Genomic DNA, 20,976 nt, shown 5'->3' on the forward strand with positions numbered 1-20,976 from the left:
GATGAAAGTGCATTGAAATAAAAATCTATTTACCGACATACCCATGTTACTGGCACAACAGCAACACAGGAAACCTTACTGGTATTGATCATCGATTAAAACATTCAGGGGGAAAAAAAAGGAAGGTGTTCTTTAAATTTGTAATTGCATATGGGTATTCAACCGCATAGCAATGCTACTGATATAAAACACCATGATAAGATTATCCCAGAAAATTTCATAGTAAAACCTGTTCAATTATCCAAAACCAATTAGTGTCTACAAATTTTCTGAGATTCAAATAATGCACATACATTATAGAGGGCAAGAGTTATAGTCTGGCATTTAAGGTAACACTAAGAGATTTAAATGCAGCTCAACACATGCTGCATATTAGTCTGTCAATGTTTTTATTGCGCTGTTTGGGTACAAAGGAGGAACATTATGGGATTTAATCCCTATAGTCATTATGAAGATATGTATCTTATACACAAAAGCATTTAAGGAAAAAATAAAAAAGGACTTTTGGATAACACATATATAAATGTGTTTATACAAATTCTAATGTCTTTAGGTTCTTTGGCAGAGTAATTGTCACTCTCAACTTCTAATCCAGATGGTTATTTGTTTTAAAGTGCTGGTCTTTCTTTCACACGTGTTTCCCTTCAGGCATCAGTAATAAGAGAGAAATTCTCTTATTCATCCTTCCGTACAAATACAATCCCTACACTGAAAAAAGAAAAATCTCAAACATCTATCTGCATCAATAGACTACTCAGCATTTTTGTGGCTCTCCTCTGGACCTGCTACAACAGGTCCATGTCCTAGAGTTGGAGGCAGAACTCCAGGAGGGATCTCATGAGAGCAGAGCAGATGGGGAGAGTCACCCCTCTCAATCCAGTAGTCACGTTACCTTTGATGCAGCCCAGGATACATTTGGCTTTCTGGGCTGAAAGTGCACATTGCTGGGTGATGTCCAGCTTCTCATCCATTGCTATTCCCAGCACCTTCTCCACTGTTTTCAATCCATTAATCCCTCAGTGTATATTGACACTGTGCATTGCCTCAAGCCAGGTGCAGAACAATTTTAAACTTCATGATGTTTGTATATGCCAATTCCTCATGCCTGTCAAGGTCCTCTGGTGTCCCCTGATGCAGTGTCTCTGTCATAGGCAGCCATGGATTAGTTGGGCATGACTTGCTCTTGGCAAAGCCATGTCGGCTGTCTCTAATCACCTTCATACAACCACCCCTCATAGGCTTTGACATAACTTCCAGCAGGACTTGCTCCATGATCTCGTTGGGCACAAAGGTGAGGCTGATTGGTCAGCAGTTCCCAGGGTCTGGGTGTGATAATCCGTTCCCTCCAGTGCCTGAGATAGTTGCAGGTAGTCACTGTCACTCCAGTCACTGAATGGCAGTGACTTTTCAAACATGATGGAGACATGGCTCTGCCATTACAACTGCCAATTCCCTCAGAACCCCAGGATGTTTCTTAGACTAAAAGTAACATCATAAGTATTCCAAATCATCCTTGTATTTCCAATCGTTATGTACCTACTTGATATCCTTTTCTTTTCCATTCTCTTACTGCCATTGGCAAAAAGACTTTAATGGGATTTTGATAAGAAAATTTCAACAGAAGCAAAAACCCAACACTACTCCACAAGTCATTTCACAGATTTAATATTTATTTTCATAACCATTTTGCTGGAGGAGAAAAAATGTAGGATCAGAGGATGGAAAGAAAGATCATAAGGTATAATGGTTCTATGGCAGCAAGACAGCCTGCAATTAAATCTTTGTGCCCTTGAACTACATTCTCTTCCTGCATGTAGGTGGATGAATACCCACGTGGTGGAATAACACCACGCTGGCAAAGCAGATCTCACACTCCCCTCTAGTGACAGAGCATGACCTCCTGAGGCCTCTCGGCAGCCTGGACTGCTCTGCTGCTAACACAGCTGCTCCCAACCGGAGCCCACAGAACTACAGCAGGGGGTCTTAGTCTTATTTTAAAGTAGGATTAACACTAAGTTAAAATACCTCATTTTACATGAAAGAATTTTTGGTGGGCTACTAGTATATTTGCCCCTTATGCTCATGTATTGTTTTACATCAATTATTATTATGAAACCATATGTAATTAGTGTAATTAATGTGTGCATTGCAGCATTCATGCACCGAGGTTATCGTGTTTGTCCACGTGTCCTTGAATTCTACACATCCTTTTACTAATTCTTTTCCTGCAGTGACCATGCAGTCAGCACAAGCTGGAATTACCATCTTAAAGTGTTCTTCTCAGATACAGTTTTTGTTTGGACATATACTACCTTAACACAGTGCCTGAGAAAAAACCAACTCCATAGCTGCTGAAACAGCAGCCTGCTGACACATGATGCTTGGAACACATTTTCTGAGGCACCATTTATCATTCTCATCACAGTGCATAACAACTTATTACAGTAAATTGCTCCTGCATATCACAACCTTAAAAAGACCATGCCAGCTCATAATTGTGTTATTAGGAGATTACAATAATCTTTAAATCATTTCAAAAATAAAATCTATACATACTAATGAGGGAACATAATCATCATAAAAACTATTACCTGCCAGCTTTATAACTACAGTCACTCTAGCTAATTACATGTCTGCAGTAAAGGAATACTTTGCTTCCTACGTGCATTTGGGAATCCTCAAAGCACTCTCAGCTGAGGAGAAACAGCAAGAAACAGATTAACTTTGTAAACCCCACAATTTGAGAAACACTCATCTATCCATTTGTAGGAAGAGAGATGCCACCCTCCTTCTCTCCAAAATCACAGCCCTTTCTTTGCTTTATGTCTATCACCTGGCAATTTATAGTCCAGGAGTTCTGTGGGCAGGTAGAGATTCCAGTTTATTGTGAGCATACCAAAATTAGTAAAATATACTGACCTGCTGGAAGCATAGCAGCTCTAAAGAAAGCAAATAGAAAGGATTCAGCAGGACTGGGAATTGTCATTCAGCTCAGTTTCCAAAAAAGTAACATGTTTCTGACCACTGGGTTTTAAGCAGCTTCCAGAACAGATCCAAACCTGAAAACACAAAGTACAAGAAATACTGAAAGCACGCAGCACACAATTAAAGCAGCAGAGATGGTACTTTCTCCCATTCAGGAGATGAGAAGACGCAGAATAAATTAGGATCACACAAAGTTTAGTAGTAGCCCAGAGGGATAGAATCTAAATGTAGTCTCCCTGATGAGATACATCATTCACAGCTGAAAAAAACCTGGCAGAAAGAAGACAGTTGGAAAAAAATGTTGAGAAAGGCTGGAAGACTTTAATAATGGTGAAAAGGTCAATTTAAGTTTAACTAGTTAACTTACTGTTCTTGCAGTGGGGTAGAGTGCAGAGCATTTAAGTCTTATCATTACTAACTTTTTTAAATGCTACATTTTACTTTGTGATCTAAATAATAGGGACTAAAACAAAAGGATGGGTGAGCTGTGTAGAACGAAAAAAATCCAAAACATAAGTCCACCAATAAGCCAAACCAAAACCAAATAACAGTTAAAAAGCTGTAGCTTTTGCTAGGTCCAAGTTAAAGTTAATATGTCTTGTCCCACCACTTATATTTATGAAAAGTGTTCATATGAACAAAGTCAAAATGAAGTCAAAATGGCAAGTTATCAGCCTACATGACCTCACTGTAAGGATTGCTAGTAGATTTTCATGGAAACTTCCTTGTATACTTGTGATAGTCCTACTTTTTTCACCGCTTCCAAAGTTATTATTTTAAATGTGCATTTCATGGTTAAAGACAATTTATTTGGAACTGTCCTATAAGTGACAATTCTTATACGTTGGCCTAATTATTGACCTGATTCTGAAAATGTAAAAGTTTAATGTCAGAACACCCAGTAACAGACTGGATTTAAAACAGAAGGGAAGGGTAACTGCAGGATGAGTTACTCCTTCAGGAACACTGGCCACTGGCGGATCGAGTGACAGCTTTGACATCACAGCCATTCTTTTGCTAATTGCTGCCAACCATGTCTTTACTAGCAGAGCTATGGGAGCCGTACTTTTCCGGCGAGGTTGGCTCCCTCACGTAGGTAATGAACATTCACAGCACTACTATCGCCAACGTTGCACTGAGGTTTTCTTAATTTTTATTTAAGGTCGGTGTAGTTTGTTAGAGCACTAAAGGTCTGTTAAAAGACCACTCTGCATGATACAGACGCGAGTGCCAATCTAGAAAGTCCGACCGAAATAAGAAACAACTACAGAAGAAGACAAGAGGCCAAACTACTTAAGGCAGCTTAAAACAAAATCAGTCCGAGGTTTTAAACACAGCCGTCCTGCATGAATTTGTAAGTCACAAAATCGAGGTAACATGGGCCAGACCTTCCGCTAGCCGAGCGTTCCACCTATGTCTGCGGCTCCGCCGCACCGTGCCCCACACTGAGAGCTGTGAGAGCCCCCGCAACCCCTACGCGGCCGTGTCCCGGCCCGGCCCGGCCGGTTTAACCCTGCCCGCTCCCTCAGCGCTGAGCCGGGGCCGCCGGGGGCGCTGCGGCTTTAAGGGCGCCCCGCACCCGCGGTGCGGCCCCGCCCCGCGCAGCGCGCGCGCGCATGGGCGGATGGGGCTCCGCGCTCTTGGCGCGGCGCATGAATCCGGGGCTCGGCAGGCCGCGCCCGGAGCGCGGGGCTCTCACGGGCTGCTCCCCCCGCTCCGCCCATGGCCTCCCCGCTGGTAAGGGCTCGGCCCCGGCCCCGGCAGCCAGGACGGCGGGCAGGCGAGCCGCGGCTGGCGGGTGTCACCCGGCGCCGAGAGCTGCCCGGCCGCGGCTGCCGCCCCCGCCGGTGGAAACCCTCCGGACGCCGGGACTGCGGCTCCCGCCGCGCGCGGGGCGTTAGCGGCCCCTGAGGGGCGGGGGAGGGCGAGCGCGGCCGCCCCCGCCCGCAGGCTGACGCTGCGCACCCTCTCCCCAGGAGGACCCCGTCCTGATCCGGCGTTTCCGCGGCCACACGGCGGCGGTGACGGGCGTCGCCTTCGACGCGAACGCGGCGGAGCTGGGTGAGTGCGGGGCCGGGCGCCGTTTGCTTTCCGGGCGGGGCAGCCCGCTCCCTCCTCCCTCTTTCCCTCCCCGGAGCTGCCGGGCCGTTCCGGGTGCAGGTCCGGGCGCGGAGGCGGGGCGGGCTCCCGCGCCTTCGGGCGGGCTAAGCAGTCTCTTCCCCTTCCTTAAGCGACAACTTTTTGAGCAAACCACAAGGCTGGAGGAGGGGTTTGTCCCGCGGAGAGAGAGGAGGAGGAGGAGGAAGTAAGTGAGGGGAGCGCCGAGGCCGGAGGGGCAGGGGCTGCTCCGTGCCTCCGCCGCCGCCCCTCTCCCCCGCAGTCCCCCTGGAATCTACCGGGCCCACCACGGAGGGCTGGCTGCAAACTCTGCTGGCGTCCCGAGCCCGAGGCTGGGAGTGCCTGCAGCCCCATCCTCCCTGGGGGCGTGGGGAAAGCCGGCAGGAGTTCACGGACCCCTCTCTGCCAAGGAGCTGCTTTTAACTATTTAAGATGAGGATTCGTCTGGCGAGAAGATGGACGTGGATCCGCAAAAGCTGCGTGTTCCTTGGCTTCTTAATGATCGCTTACTTTGTGGTTGAGCTGTCCGTTTCTTCCTTCGGTGCCTCCCTCGCCGGCAAGAGCATCACTAAAGGGAAATGGGAGAGGCGCTTTTCTGACGGAGCAGAAAAAGCTGTCGATTTGGCTCGTCCAGTTTATGACAAACCCCCACCCGATCCTTATGCTCCAGGAGAATGGGGTAAACCCTTTCGCCCCCAGCTGAGTCCTGAGGAGCAGAAACAGGAAGAAGAGCTGATTGAGAAGTATGCAATAAATATTTATTTAAGTGATAAAATTTCTCTCCACCGGCACATTGAAGATAATCGACTGAGTGGTTGTAAAACTAAATCTTACAACTACAGAAGACTGCCCACAACATCTGTTATAATTGCTTTCTACAATGAAGCCTGGTCAACACTGCTACGGACGATACATAGTGTTCTTGAAACTTCGCCCTCAGTGCTTCTGAAAGAAATTATACTGGTGGATGACCTGAGTGATAAAATGTATTTGAAGGCTGAACTCGAAAAATACATAAGCAGTCTGAAAAGAGTTCGCTTGATAAGAACCAACAAACGAGAAGGATTGGTTCGTGCACGCTTGATTGGCGCTACCTTTGCTACAGGTGATGTTCTCACGTTCCTGGATTGTCACTGTGAATGTGTTTCCGGCTGGCTGGAACCACTGCTCGAGAGGATTGCTGAGAATGAGACTGTTATTGTTTGTCCTGTCATTGACACTATTGACTGGAAAACATTTGAGTACTACATGCAAACGGCAGAGCCCATGATTGGGGGCTTTGACTGGCGGCTGACATTCCAGTGGCACTCGGTGCCTAAACACGAACGTCTCAGGCGCAAGTCAGAAACCGACCCCATCAGATCCCCAACTATGGCTGGTGGCTTGTTTGCTGTCAGCAAGAAGTATTTTGAGTACCTGGGAACTTATGATACAGGAATGGATGTCTGGGGAGGGGAGAACTTAGAATTATCATTTAGGGTTTGGCAGTGTGGAGGCATGTTGGAAATTCATCCATGCTCCCACGTGGGCCATGTGTTTCCAAAGCGTGCACCCTATGCTAGACCAAATTTCCTTCAGAACACGGCACGTGCTGCTGAGGTGTGGATGGATGAGTTCAAAGATCACTTTTACAACAGAAATCCTTCAGCAAGGAAGGAAAACTATGGAGACATTTCTGAAAGAAAGATTCTTAGGGAGCGTTTGAAATGCAAGAGTTTTCACTGGTATTTAAAAAACATATTTGCTGAGTTGCATGTACCAGAAGATCGTCCTGGCTGGCACGGCGCTATCCGCAGCACAGGAATACCTTCAGAATGCCTTGACTATGTCTTACAGGAGCATAATCCTACCGGCTCTCACCTGTCTCTCTTTGGCTGTCATGGTCAGGGAGGCAACCAATTTTTTGAATATACATCAAATCAGGAGATTAGATTTAACTCTGTAACTGAGCTATGTGCTGAAGTCCCTGAGCATGAAGACTTCATAGGTATGAGGAGCTGCCCAAAAGATGGATCTCCTGTCCCAGAAATTATTATCTGGCACTTCAAAGAAGATGGGACTATTTATCATCCTCATTCGGGGAAGTGCCTTACTGCTTATCGCACAACTGAAGGGCACGCTGATGTGCAAATGAGAACTTGTAGTGCTGGAGATAAAAATCAAATTTGGAAATTTGAGAAATAATCACTACTGGTAGTATGAATTGGATGGACTGTGATCTTTAAACTTTTTATACGTGTGAACAGAGAGCAGTGTTTGAATACCTTGAAATGTTTTCACATCTGTCTGTAGTGGTGTAGAAACTGTCTACTATGATGAACTGTATGGAAAGCAAAAGTAAATAGTGCGGTTTGGTTTCTAGGGTTAGAACATCTAATGCCTTTTATTTTTGTAAAATTTTGGTCCATTATTACTTTCCTCAGTCTCGATTATAAAACAGAGGCTCCTGAGGGGACTGAAGCGGAATTTTTTTAATCTTAAAATTATGCAATAATCCTGTGAGATCATGTTCCATGTAAACAAAAAATTTTTACTTACAGAAGTAAAAGTTAAGGTTCTTGCAGTGGTACTTGCTGACTGTGTTACAGATACATTATGAAACATGTATCTAACACCCTAAGTAATGCTACAGTAGCATGTGATTGAATGGACATTGATGTGGAAAGTTCAATCCAAGCCTTGTAATGGTCTGCATTTTTCTGGGAATGTACATGCTGTTAAGGGTACTATATTCTATGGAAGAATAGGAAGTTTATTTACTAGAAGGGCTTTGGCACTGCTTTGCAGTCTTGTACCTATTGTAAAAGTCTTACCCCATGAGGCTTAGTCAGGAGCTCTCATGCATTTAGAGGAGAGCGTGGTAGCAGAGGAACCAAGGACATGCTGATACCAGAAATGGAAGAAATAGGGATGGCTACAAGTAAGAATTTTGTTTAAAGGCAATGGAGAAGGAAAGGAATCACAAAATTGCCTTAGCTACTGCTGTTTCTCACCTATATATTTAATGTATACCTTGCTTCTGTGTAAGCTTTTCCATGTTCAGCTCCACATCTTAGGGACACAAAAGTTATGTGATCTAGACCATGTTTGGGTTTTTTGTTGTTGTTGGTTTTTTTTTTCGTTTGGTCTGTCAGCAGGCTAGAGAAAGGTAACAGGAACATTTGGGCTGTTTTATTTTGCTTTTTCTGTTTTGGCAACAGTTGGCATGGGTCAGCCTTAGGAAGAGTTTTGAAATAATACAGCATAAGTTGCCTGTTTCTGGTCAAAACAATAACACTGGGGACCTTGGGTAAGACTGGGAAGCTGAAGCTTCTGACATGAAGGGAGTTGAGAAGACAAAGGAGAACACTAAGATTTGTTGGTGATACAAATAATTACTTGTTTAGAATGTTTTGTTTTTTCTGTTATGCTGAGTTTTTGAAGAATACTGATTCTCGAATAGTGTCTCTTAGTGTCCCTAATCTGTTTTGATAATGATTATAGATGGTAGTCATGATAGATATATTGTGTACTTGAAAAAAATCTTGCATTAGTATCTGTATTTTAGTTTCTTAAAATTTAAGTTGGACACTTTTCTTAGTGTGTTGGGCATTCCAGCTGTTTTTATTACTCTCACTGAAGTGATAAATGTTCTTCAGTAGCCATAGTGTAGTAAGTCTTTACCTGGGGCTGGTAGGTGGAAACTTAAGCTAGTGAGCATTAGTTATCTGGATACTTGAGGAATGTAGTGGATGTGCACTTACTACAGGTGTTGGCAGGTAGAAGGGTTGAAAAGGGACAAGTGAGACCTGATATAGTTGAAGTTTTGCCAAAAATAAAGTAAGAGTAAGTTATAACATATTCTTAAATTGTAGTGACTTGAAAGCTTTGAGAGGTTTGGGTGGAAGCAGGTTACCGTAGAAGATAAGCAGAAGAAAATTTGGAAATTGGAATGCAGCACTGAGTCATGCTAAAAATGCTTGCCACCGTGTGGCGTGGATTCTTTTAAGACTTTAATTTATTTTTAGGCAGTTACTTGCAATTTGATTTTTTTTCCCATTTTTTATCTTCCTTTTTCCCCTAAATTGAGTTTTTGTTGGTGGTGATTTTTTTGTTTGCTTGTTAAAAAAAATGAAAGGGAACTTTTTACTACATAAGGGAAGCATTCCTGAAAAATTGCATTCCACTTTGCAGCAGGAATTCTTTTGTGTACCTGCAAGTTATGAACCATTTATCAAATTTTAAAAGGCAGCCAGTCGTTACATACTGGGGCAATAAATTATATAAAGTATGTGCTTTTGTGAAAACTGTAGGCTGCTTTTCTGTAGGCTGTTACATTCAATAGAAGTGACAGGGAAAATGCCTAGGTTCTCTTATGTGCAGATCATAAATAGTGTGTGCAATGCATGTTTCTTCAGATGAAAGCAATTAAATGATATGAATACAGACTATGCAAATTTTATACAGTTAATTTTTTAGCACTTGGCAGAAACTATTTTTTGTGTAAAGAAGTACCTTCAAGTTAAATCTGACATTCAAAGTGTTCCTTATCTATTTAAGCAATAATTATAAGTGAATCTGCCTCTGAGTTTGAAAAGTTATTCTCCCTATGTATCTGAACCCTTCCTCCTTCCCATGACCTCCCTTTCTATTTTTGGAGTTATTTAGAAACAAACTGAGGAGAACGAAAAAACACCAAAATAAATTACCTGTCGCTAAAAAAAGAAGAAAAAAAGTTTCCCAGTGGGAATAAAAAACGTGAATAAAAGGAGGACGGACTACAATGAGAGAGAAAGAAAGAAGGAAAAAACAAACAACACCTTACCATTTCAGTACTCCTATCGAATTATTTTTCAGTATGTAGACATTTCTGGAAAATCTGAAAATCTGAATAGTTTTCTATTCTGTTAGACTTTGAAAAATTGGTGAATGCTTGTACATATTTTAAACTACTGATTCTAAGTGACTTAAAAAAATTGAATGTAAACTTTACACTGAATAAATGTGGAGGGCTTTGGGATTTCTTTTGAAAAAATAAAATCCAGAAAATTAAATGTTGACTAGTGTGCTGATTCCTCAGTTCTTTTCCTCTTTTGTACATGCATACAGAATGCAACAAAAACTGCCAATAACTTGAATTTATGGGAGTTATTAAAAGTTCTTCATATTTTATCCAGTGTGCTTAGAATTCCAGATTGGCTTTTTTGATAGAGGTTAAATTAATAATATTTTTTCTCCAAGTAGGAAATCTTGCAATTCATTGCAAAATGTGTTTGCATTGTGAGGTTGTACTGTATTATTGAGAGCTGCAGGGTTCCTGTAAATTGTGGGGGTTTGTTGGCAGTGCTAGGGTTTGAATATTCACACACCCATCATTTGCACTGTATTCCATCTGCCCTGTAATTCTTGCACTGAGTGATTAATGATATTGGAGATGCTTCAGTATTTGGAGAGATGTACATCGAGCTGTTAAAGCCTGTCTGAGTTTGTCTCTTTTGATCTTTGCACAACTTTCTTAGTCACTACTTTGTTATTTTGTGGAAAGCGAGAGTGAAATGGTAATTCTGTATTACAGCAACTTGTGTTCATATATTTGTGTGTGTATATAAGAATGTATGCCATCAATAGTCACAGTTCATAAATTGAACTTTGTTTCATTGCAAATACCAAAAAATCTTTTTTATGGCATATGTAAGCTTAGGTATCTGCTTACACACCATTTTGCTGTAGATCTCTCAACCTGGCCTTTGCATAAGGCCAAGTCTTTATTTTTGGTGTTCAATTCTGTAGTGACTCATCAGCAGAAAAGCAAATTATCCAGTGATGTGTCTGCTATATGTAGGTGTGTACAGAAGCATTGGTGTTTAAAGAGGAAAAGGCACTCAGGTTGTAAACTGGAGTAAGTTGTATATTGGAGTCAGCTCATTGTGGATTTCCAGTTTTCTAAATTGTAGTTGTATTTTGCAGTTGATCATAGCAAGGACAAATTGTCTTTCACCTCTAAACATGGTTCTGGTTATGTCGTGTATTCTCTGAGGAACACCAGGCCTATTTGTGCTGTGGTGCATCCTGAAAAATTTCTTCTGGACTTTCTGTCCTTTTTTTTTGTTTCTGATCCAATATTTAAGCATTGCATAGGTGGCAGGGAGTCCAGAGGGAAAATAAGGATGATGGTCACGGATGTCCCACAGGAAGGAGAACTTCAGATCGCTGCTTGTGCCTCATTTACCTTGGGACAGCCCATCTATGAGACAGCAAGCTACAAGAAGCCAGGCTCTGAATGAATGGTGCTGTCATCTTTCTAAGAATATTTCCCTCAGTTTTTAGAACTGAAAGCTGATACTGCACAGCCTTCATGCAGTTCATAAGATGCCACAGGTATTTGGTAGTTCATCAGTGATTTGTTTTAGAAGCCATCAGTCTTGTCTGTTTCACATTTCCAGCCCTATGCCTTCAAATTCTATTTTAGCTTATGTTTCACTTTTTCCTTTTAGCTTTACTCCACTGTAGATCACTTTTCAGAATCAAAGGGAAAAAGGAATTCTTTCAAGTACAATTAGAAAAACCCTGCTGTAAAACAGGGTTTTGAAAAGTTGAAGTGGGGGAAAAAATAACTTGTATTTCTTTCTCAAATATAGGCCTGTTGATATGGGCATAGGGATAGTCTGGTCACACATCTTTTAGCAGAAACCAGTCTTTAAGGAATAAAACCAGCATCTTTGTAGCAAATTTATAAAGGGAATTTATTAGTTAATATTTAATAGTCTAATATGCTAATATTATGTTTGAGGTTTGCCTTGACATGTGTTAATAAGGAAACTCAATTTCTTTGTGCTATGTTGGTGCTTGAAAGAAACTGGGAAGAGAAAAGCCATCTTCATATACTCTTCCAGCTTCAGGAGGCCCCTGTTCTTCCTCTCCCTTCTTTTCTCTACTGGAGAATTTAACAACTGAGGGATGGGAGTGTGTTTTTATTTATGTCTATATACTGACATTTAGCAGAGATGAAGATGGTGGGGATGTAAGAAAATCACATGTACCAGTTTAATTCAACTGCTTATTATCTTTGTTTCTTATAGTTTCCTGAAAATGATCAACCTCTGGTGAAAGTTAGGTTGGCCTTTTTGATTGTAGATAGTGTAGTTCAACTGACAACTTTGTTTTCTTTTGAACTAGACAAATGTTAGTACTATAAAATTGGTACTTAAATAGGATTATAGAATTATCATACGTCAATATCGTCACTCAAGTGTTAGAAGTCATGTCTTCAGTTTAAGTTGGCATCTTTTTTTTGGAGTTGAACACTTGATACTTGAAACAAATTCTATCTCAGAGATGAAAATGAGATTACTGAAGAATTTGCCTATTGTTCTTAGGATTTGGTAAAACCAAATCTGGGTTCATACTCACGTGCATGATGTTTGGCCTTGAATGTTTTGCTCTGTGTCATCAAAGTATTTGTAAACCAGTTGGCTTAGCATGTGAGAGAGCTACCTGTTAAGAATTATCCTTTACTTCTCCCAGTCTTGTGAAAGCCTGGTGTTGCCATTACTTGCTACCAGGCTTCTGCTTAGGCTAAGTATCCCTTAAAGCCTAGTAACTCCTCGCTCCTGCAATACCCATTAAGCTCTCTGGCGAATCCAAATCCATAGTCGTTAGCTGTGACTTTCATAAGAACAGTGAGCAGGCCCCTAATGCCTTTCACTTCTTGCAGTTACCTGCTCTGTGGACAGCCTGCTCATACTGTGGAAGCTGAGGACACCGTGCAGCGCCTACAGATTTTCAGGACATGCGGAAGCGGTGACAAGTGTAGAGTTCTCTCCAGATGGGCGGGTGCTGGCTTCAGCTTCTCAGGATCACACGGTCAGGCTATGGATTCCTTGCATGTGAGTATAACTGAGCAATGCTGGATATGTGTTTCATTATTGAGCAGTGTGAATATGCGAGGCTTTACTCAAAGAAGTTTCCTTTTCCTTCCCACGTGCCTGGGCTTTGACAGAAACAGAGACTGGGGACCACAACCAACACAGTTCTTTACTGTATTACTTTGTTCTTTTCTGAATATTCTGTAGTTTCAAAAGAAAAATATAACAACTGAGAGGTCACAATTTCATGTGTGTAGAACTATGCTTTGTAATATTTCTCTGGCTTAAAGATGATATTTTAACAAGGATTACATGGCTGCACTTCATTTTGGGGAGACAAGTGTTGAAGATAACAATAGTTTTTTGGAAAAAAAATAATTTACTTGCTTTTTCAGACTGTTCTTGAGTAGTAGTAATTATGAGTAATTCAGTATGATCTTAGACTGATGTTACTTGAACTTTCAAGCGTTTTATAGATTACTATATAAAAAATTCTCTTTCCAATACTAATGCTAATGAGACTAAAGGCCAAGGATGCTACTTAATTTCACTGTTCTGTAAAATTGGTCATGTTAAACGCAACTTAAGGAATGTTATTCTAATAATATTTAAATAAGTAACATATAATGGTGCTGTTAAGATTTGGCCTCTGTATGCTGCTTTTTCATTTGAGTAAGATTATAAAAATGCCAACATTGAGTTTTATGGGGATTTAAGCTCTTTAATATAACTGTGATTTGTGACTTGGTATTTGGGGTTTTGTTTCCTTTTCTTTTCTCCCCCCTTAGTTATGGAGAATCATCAGTACTGAAAGGTCATACAGCACCTGTTCGGAGTGTGAGCTTCTCCCATGATGGCTGCTCTGTAGTTTCAGCATCCAATGATAAATTAATAAAAATATGGAGTGTTTGCTCTCAGCGCCTTTTGTTTACGCTATTCCAACACACTGGTTGGGTTTGCTGTGCCAAGTAAGTGTTGTTTTTATTCTCTTCGTAAAGTAGAATTCCTACCAAAGGGGATTTTGTATCCCAGGGTAGAAATAAGAGAAGAAACATCTGTGAATGACAAGCAATGGTCTCTCACCAGTAATTAAATTTTAATAAATGAATCTTATGTGCACAAGTTTTGTGTGGACCTAGCTGAAGTATGAAAGCTTGCTCCATGTTAATATGTGAACATACTAAATCAGTTACTGTCTTCATTCTACTACATTAAAGGACAAATGGGGTCTTCTGTATTTATTTTTAGTCAGTGTGCTGTCATTCTCCAGTTTTCTTTGGTTTTTTGTTGTATTAACTTATTTCCCAGCATTCATGTCTAGATTTATCTATGCGTTGTAGGAGTTTTCTCAAGTATTCTTGGAATCATAGTAGTATTAAAGAATGGTCATGAACCCAGATGAGTTAAGCTTACATAATTGGAAAAGGTAAAAGAAATGGCCTTTGGACTGCAAGTTAGGATTCATACTCTTTAAAGACAGGACAACTTCTCAAAGGCAAGAAAATATTGTTTGCTATCTTTTTAAAAAGTTATTCCTTTCCTCCATATTAATGGAAAATCTGCAGCTAAGAGGACTGATATAAGAAAAAGAAAAGTTGTAAGAAATCACATTTGAAAGTTCTTGAACAGTTTTTCAGTGTCATTGTGCAGTTGCTCAGCAAGTGAAATAATAATGCTTGAGGAAGTTCTAGACAAGTCAGTTTTCCTCTTTAAAAACCTGGTCTGCTAGTCTAGGAATAATTGTGAATTCTTTGCCTGCTATTTGTAAGTTTTGAAAGAACTCAGAGAACATAAATATAGGTTAACATTGAACACAAGATTCGACTGTGTCCTCTGTGTCTTTTTACCTTTAGTTTTCTTTGCTAATCTCTTAGTCATCTGTAGTGACATCCTTAGGTTGCTGATACCTTCCCCTCAACCCCCTCTCTTCCTCTTGCTTATGGCTCTGTTTGTAATTGTAGTTCCTTATGAAATGGGCCAGAGTGGAACAGGGAAGAAGCTTTTCAGTTTTATTAGTCCATAAGAAATACCAGAAGTTCAAATGTCCTTTAAGTGCTATGCATCCTTATTTCAAACAGGCTTCCTTGGTTCTGGTGTTTTGTTGCTTATGTCTCTAATGCTAATATAGGCAGAATCAGTTCTTAAGTAATGTATAGACTTGTGTGTTCCAGATTTTCGCCTGATGGAAGAATAATAGCATCTTGTGGTGAGGACAAATCTATTAAACTCTGGGATACAAGAAATAAAATTTGCATTAATACCTTCTCAGATTATGAAGGGTAAGTTTTACTAGAAAAAAAGGAGAAATGTAATAGTGTAATTTTACTGGCATTAATTTATTGTTCTGTGCTATTAACATCTATATATGTTAAATCTGAAAACAGATCAGACTTCTACAACCCAGGTCAACTAAAATAATTCATATCATGTTTTTCTAAAGAGGTTAACTGGCTGCACTTATACAGCTGTTTTCCAGCAATCAAGAGATAATCTAAACAGAAGTAAGATTATTCTTAGATTTTGGAATGTTTCCATGTTTTCCCTCAATTTTGGTAATGCTATTTGATATTGGATGCTTCAACAAGAAGAAAGCTTTAAGACTTTTCCACCTGTTGATGAAAACAGTATTTTGTTACTTTCAGTAACACTTTCAGTGATCTGACTAATTTAAGTTTAAAAAATACTTGCTTTTACTTATATGCAGTTGTCTTAAACATCTTGGATCCAGAGTTTTAGTTAACAACTCAGTGGAGTATTTATCTTCTGTATATGCTTTGCTGATTTCATGGCTGCCTTCATCCTTTTTCAAGTCCAAAGTGTTGTCAGTTCTTAGAAAAAATTCTTTTATTTGTTATGAACTATTTGCAGCACTATCTTCCAGGAACTTTGTATTCTAGCACAAACTCTGAAAGTTTGACTTGGATCAATTATACTGTGTTTTCAACAAAAGTGAGATGATTTGTCATGTACATCTTGTTTTCTTATGCTTATTTCAGTTCCTTGAAATGCCTTATTTGAGTTTCCGTACATGTAGATTCCACACAAGTTTGTGGCAGCTTAGTGTTAATGTTGTGGGCTTTATATATACATGCACCTAGATATTATACCTGTGGGAGCACATTATAAATCTGTTTTCATTAATTATATTTAGATTTCCAACTTTTGTGGATTTCAACCCAAGTGGAACATGTATAGCTTCTGCAGGTTCCAATAACACAGTGAAACTATGGGATATTCGAACGAACAAGCTACTGCAGCATTTCAAAGGTAAAAACAATGTAGTTTGGTTTATTTTCTTTACAATGGGACTCTTTGCAATTAAATGTGATTTATTAAGAGTATTATTGGGGAAAGTTGGCAAACAAGTCATATTGACATGTTGTAAGTATCTTTTTGTAGTCTAGCAACACCAAGAATCTAGTCTGAATACTTTTTATTTCTTTGCTTCCCTTAATTTTTAGACCTGAACTAAGCAAATACTCTGACAAGTCTTCTATGCCTCAGCACTTTTGTTGTTTTTTCCTTAAATGAAGTAGTTCTTTGGGAAGTAGAAAAGAGCAAAGAAATAAAGTGTACATATCTTCATAGTAGATATCTACAGCTTTTGAATATTGTCTTCTGTAAATCAGTTCACAGAGCAGGGGTTAATTGTATATCATTCCATCCTGCTGGTAACTACCTCATCACTGCTTCTTCTGACGGTACCCTTAAGATTCTGGACCTCTTAGGAGAAAGACTTATTTACACTCTTCATGGACACAAGGTATACACAATAACCCTCTTTAAATGGAGATCTTAATAGGCTGTTCAGTATCTTTACAGAGGGAAGTAACATTTATGCCATTGTGTCTTTTATCTTGCAACTTGCAGATGAAATTTAGTGGACAGCAAGGTGTTGTGTTAACACACCTTGTCATAAGTGGTTAAGGAAATGCATCAGTTTTTACCTGTTAGCATGCTTTTTATCTGTCAGTATGAAACACTTGATGTTAAGTAAAAGCTCATGTTCTAAATTCATTAATAATTCACTTAATTTTCAAAATCATGTTATTTGGCACTTCAGTGCTATTGTTTATTGAAAAACAGTGTTTTCTAAGGAGGGGGAAGCTTACAGAGGATAACTTTGGTGAAGAATGGCAGGCATTTCCTCCTTTTCCTGTTAATGCCAAACAAATCCTATTTTTGATAATAAATCATTCAAACATATTGCCTTGAGTAATGTAATATATATTTTGTAATTTTTCATTGCAAAGATGAAGTATAAAATCTAAGGACACTGCCGCTATTTTCCTAGTATAGATTGTTGTAGTTGTAATGTAGCATCTTATGAAAATGTGCAATATTAACTTTTCAATCAAGTTTTGCAGAAATTTCACTACAGTAAAATTGTTCCTTATTTTATTAAAATTGAAAAATCTATTACATTAGGTAATGGCATTGGTGTTTTACTCTGCACTAAAATAACATGATTACAGTAATAGCCTAATTCTAGTGTATGCTATTTTTTTTTTTCCAGGGACCTGTACTTTGTGTGTCTTTTTCAAAAGGTGGTGAAAGTTTTGCCTCAGGTGGAGTGGATGCTCAGGTTTGTGGTATTGTCTCCTTAAATGAAATGTGTCTTAGTTTGTTTCAGTAGATGGGAGTTAAATATAGTATGTCACAGTAACTTGCTAATTACTCACATGCATTCTGGCTACTTGTGTGTTATATAGACTTTCCATTGGATGTTATGATAAGGAGAAGACTAACCACATCTATTTTACATATTTTAATAATATGACTAAAGATATTTAGTGGTTTTTGACTAAGAATATTTAAAGTGTTGCAATTCAGTGTCAATGAAGTAGTTATATTGCAATTACTATTAAGTGGTACCTGCTTTGTTAGGTTTCACTGATTTTCAAGTCCTTACTCTGTAATTGTAGGTATTAAGTTGTATTACTGGGAAAACTTTGGCTAGAATTGGGGAAAAAACCCTCTTGTGTTACCTTTACTAATTTACTTTGGTGAAGCAGTAAAGTGCTGGATTTTATAAAGGGAAGAAGAGTCATTTGAGCATTAAAAAAAAAGTTAAACAGTAAGCCTTATAATTAATTTCTATCTTCTGTAATAAATTTCATAATAAAGAACACATACTATCAACCTTGGAATCACCTCTATCAGATCTATAAAGTTTCCAAAAAGAAAGAAATTTTGTAGCGCAATATTTAAATTTTCAGTCTGAAATGTTCCTTAGTTGTCTTTTTCATGTTTTCCTGTTACAAAAAGCTAAAAGCTCAATGTAGATATAAAAAACTATGCTGTTGAAATTAAGATTTTTTGAGTTTACCATAATTCATGGCTATATTCTCTTTTATGGAGTTTGAAATAAATTTCAGCTAGTAGCAGAGATGGTCTTGGGAGATGAAAAAAAATTGCTTTCTATCAGAAAGTATTAAGTAAAATGTACTGCCAAGACTTGAAGTTATTGGAAAAGTGAAAATGTTATCAAACATCCAATATTAATTTTACAAGCAGGGAAAAAAAACCCACAAAAACCAACTGAGAATGGAGGAAAGATATTTATTTCTTGACTCACTAGTATGATCTTTGATTTTCCATACTGAATTTCTAAATAAGGTTTTAAGTACCAAAATGCAGCTTAGTCCTATGTAATTCTGAATTGTTGACCTTACCTTACGTATTCTGAGTTTTATGACTGTTAGTACATTATACTTGAGAGGAGCAAAAGTGCGTGTGTTCACATGACAGAAGATTAATCTGAGATGCTCTGATGAAGGCAAAGACTTAGAGTATTAAGCCTAACACAGCCTCCCACACCCTGGTAATGCCTGTCTTACTTTAAAGTTCTTTGAACTTGGGCCCCCCTGAATGGCATGTGTGTTCAGTGCAGTCATGTCATTGCCTTTTTCCTGCCCTGATTTTCTGTTGTAAAGCTGGGGCATGAGAGCATGGAAAAAGTAGGTAAAAATCCATGTCTTCTAGTCCTCAGCAGTTTGATATAGTGGGTTCATGGTGAATACATGAGAGGGAAGATCCAGTTTCATCAGGAAACACTGATGAAATGTTGAATTAAAAAGTAGTCATAGCAGATCTAGTAACTTCCAATTACCTTAAAATGAGCCTTCCTGGTTTGTTGAAGTTTTTCCCTTTGTTTTATGAAAGTTTTGGTGGGAGAGGAGTACTTTGCAGCTTTCACTTTTCGAAGTTTTAAAATGTGCTAACCACTGTTGGGTAACTACCAAGGTGTATATCTTTATCTATAGTAAACATGAGAACTTTATTCTGTGTCCATTTTCTTTTGGTTATACACACATACTTCTTAAACATTCCACTTTGCTGACCTGTCCACAGCCTTCTTCCAGGTGTGCCAGGAGGAGTTCTCAATTCACTGTGATTATTGGTTTACTGTAATTGTAGGGTGTATTTGTTGGGAAAGTTCTGCTGGCAATGTCATGCTTATGAGCAGAGGTTGGCCACAGAAGTATCATCTTCTACCCCTCATGCAGTACCCAAAATATATGGTCTGTTCACAGCATGCACTGGAGGCAGCTGATACACTCTTTAGTTTATGCAAGACTGCTTCCTTCATACATATATTATTTCAAGATGTTTTCAGTCAACAGATCCTTCCATACCTTTCCATCAAAGAAGGAAAACCAGTATCTCTGCTTCTTGTATCAAGTTTCTGGTTGGTGCAGAACCAGCTGACAGTTCAGATGCAGGTTAAATATTTGAAACAAACACTGGATACTTTTGTTTCTTTCTATTTGCTTCTTTCCTCAAACAAAGATCTCAAAGTGTAGTGTTCTGTCATGTTCCTCACATTTTTGGCAGTATGTGCACATTGCAATTTATTTCATTAACCTGTTGCCATGGAAAACATAAGACCTTTTATGTGAAAGAGCAAAGTTATACCTATTGGTTTGAAAAGTAGTAGCCTACATGGAATATTCATAAGACTGGATAGAATACCTTTGGACTACCTCTGTGTCCCATGACCTTCTGCATTTGGTCATATATGTGACTTCAGATATGGTTTCTACCTAGAACATAATGAGACAAAGTTCAGAAGAGATTCCAGTTGCCAAAACACTGGAAACCAGGTGTTTTAAGAGTTCTGTGGAACTCTCTCATTTCTCTTACTCCTTCAAACTTTCTTGTTAGACCTGCAAGCCTTTATAGGGGGCAGAAATTCAACAGTATATGATCCCTTAATCTGGCAGAAAAATAACTTGGGACAGCTCAGTGGGACAGTTTGTGATTATAAATGTGTTTTAGGAGATACTTTTTTAATAGATTGAACCACATCTTCTAGATTTGAAGTAAAGATACTCTGGGGAAGTGCCTGTGTTGCAGTAGAGATTGGACTAAGACATCACTGCAGTATTGTTATGATGCAGTTATCTACTAGTAATAGCAGACTTTATTGAATAGTTAGGTTTTGAGCACTGAATAACCTTCAAGTAGTTGCTGATATGAAGATTTCTTATAGGTGTTACTATGGAAAACCAACTTTGATACTTTGGATTATGAAGAAGTTCTCAAACACAATTTTAGAAGAACACATATTGATGATCCTCCTCATCTTCTTGATGTTTACCCAAGGTCATGTCATTTCCATGATGAAACAATTACGTCAGTTGAGGTGAGTGCAATAAATTGTCTAATATAGGAAACAAGAAGCTTCTGTTAACACTGTCTGACATTTATAGTTAAATATGTTTTATGTATATCAGGGAGCTTTTTATTGTTATGTGTAATACTTTTGAAGCAATCATAATTTATGAATCCTCATTAGGGTTACTAGGCAAGCTGATGCTGGCAGGTTTAAGCTGAAATTACTTTCATGCTTCTTCTGTGTCTTTACTCTATATCTCATTCAACCAAAACGTACCTGATAATCTGGTTTCTGGAATAACTCTGCAAGTGTTGCAGTAGGTATCTTGAGCTTTACAGTACTTATCAAAATACATCATTGTAAGGAGGACAATGTGGTGATATTACTAAAAGTCAAATACTTGCTTGT

At 39.2% G+C, this 20,976-nt stretch overlaps 2 protein-coding genes across 2 annotated transcripts in view; both read left to right on the plus strand.

The window, feature by feature from the left end:
* Positions 1 to 4,594: 4,594 nt before the first annotated feature.
* POC1B (POC1 centriolar protein B) overlaps positions 4,595 to 20,976 on the plus strand; it is a 56,967-nt gene continuing 40,585 nt past the window's right edge. Inside the window, 10 exon segments of the mRNA XM_074539643.1 lie at positions 4,595 to 4,691; positions 4,694 to 4,722; positions 4,962 to 5,046; positions 12,797 to 12,968; positions 13,736 to 13,915; positions 15,119 to 15,226; positions 16,099 to 16,214; positions 16,577 to 16,710; positions 17,464 to 17,532; positions 20,443 to 20,595. Of these exon segments, the coding sequence (XP_074395744.1) occupies positions 4,610 to 4,691; positions 4,694 to 4,722; positions 4,962 to 5,046; positions 12,797 to 12,968; positions 13,736 to 13,915; positions 15,119 to 15,226; positions 16,099 to 16,214; positions 16,577 to 16,710; positions 17,464 to 17,532; positions 20,443 to 20,595 (1,128 nt within the window). The 5' untranslated portion in view covers positions 4,595 to 4,609.
* GALNT4 (polypeptide N-acetylgalactosaminyltransferase 4) lies at positions 5,076 to 10,140 on the plus strand. The gene has a single exon (XM_014272834.3). The coding sequence runs from the start codon at positions 5,536 to 5,538 to the stop codon at positions 7,285 to 7,287; it is 1,752 nt and encodes a 583-aa protein (XP_014128309.2). The 5' UTR covers positions 5,076 to 5,535; the 3' UTR covers positions 7,288 to 10,140.

This window comes from Zonotrichia albicollis, chromosome 4, assembly GCF_047830755.1.
Source record: "Zonotrichia albicollis isolate bZonAlb1 chromosome 4, bZonAlb1.hap1, whole genome shotgun sequence".
In the NCBI taxonomy this organism is placed as follows: Eukaryota; Metazoa; Chordata; class Aves; order Passeriformes; family Passerellidae; genus Zonotrichia; species Zonotrichia albicollis.

Bases quoted from the DNA above. Each gene is read 5' to 3' on its own strand.
- GALNT4 (XM_014272834.3), top strand. From the start codon at position 5,536: ATGAGGATTCGTCTGGCGAGAAGATGGACGTGGATCCGCAAAAGCTGC.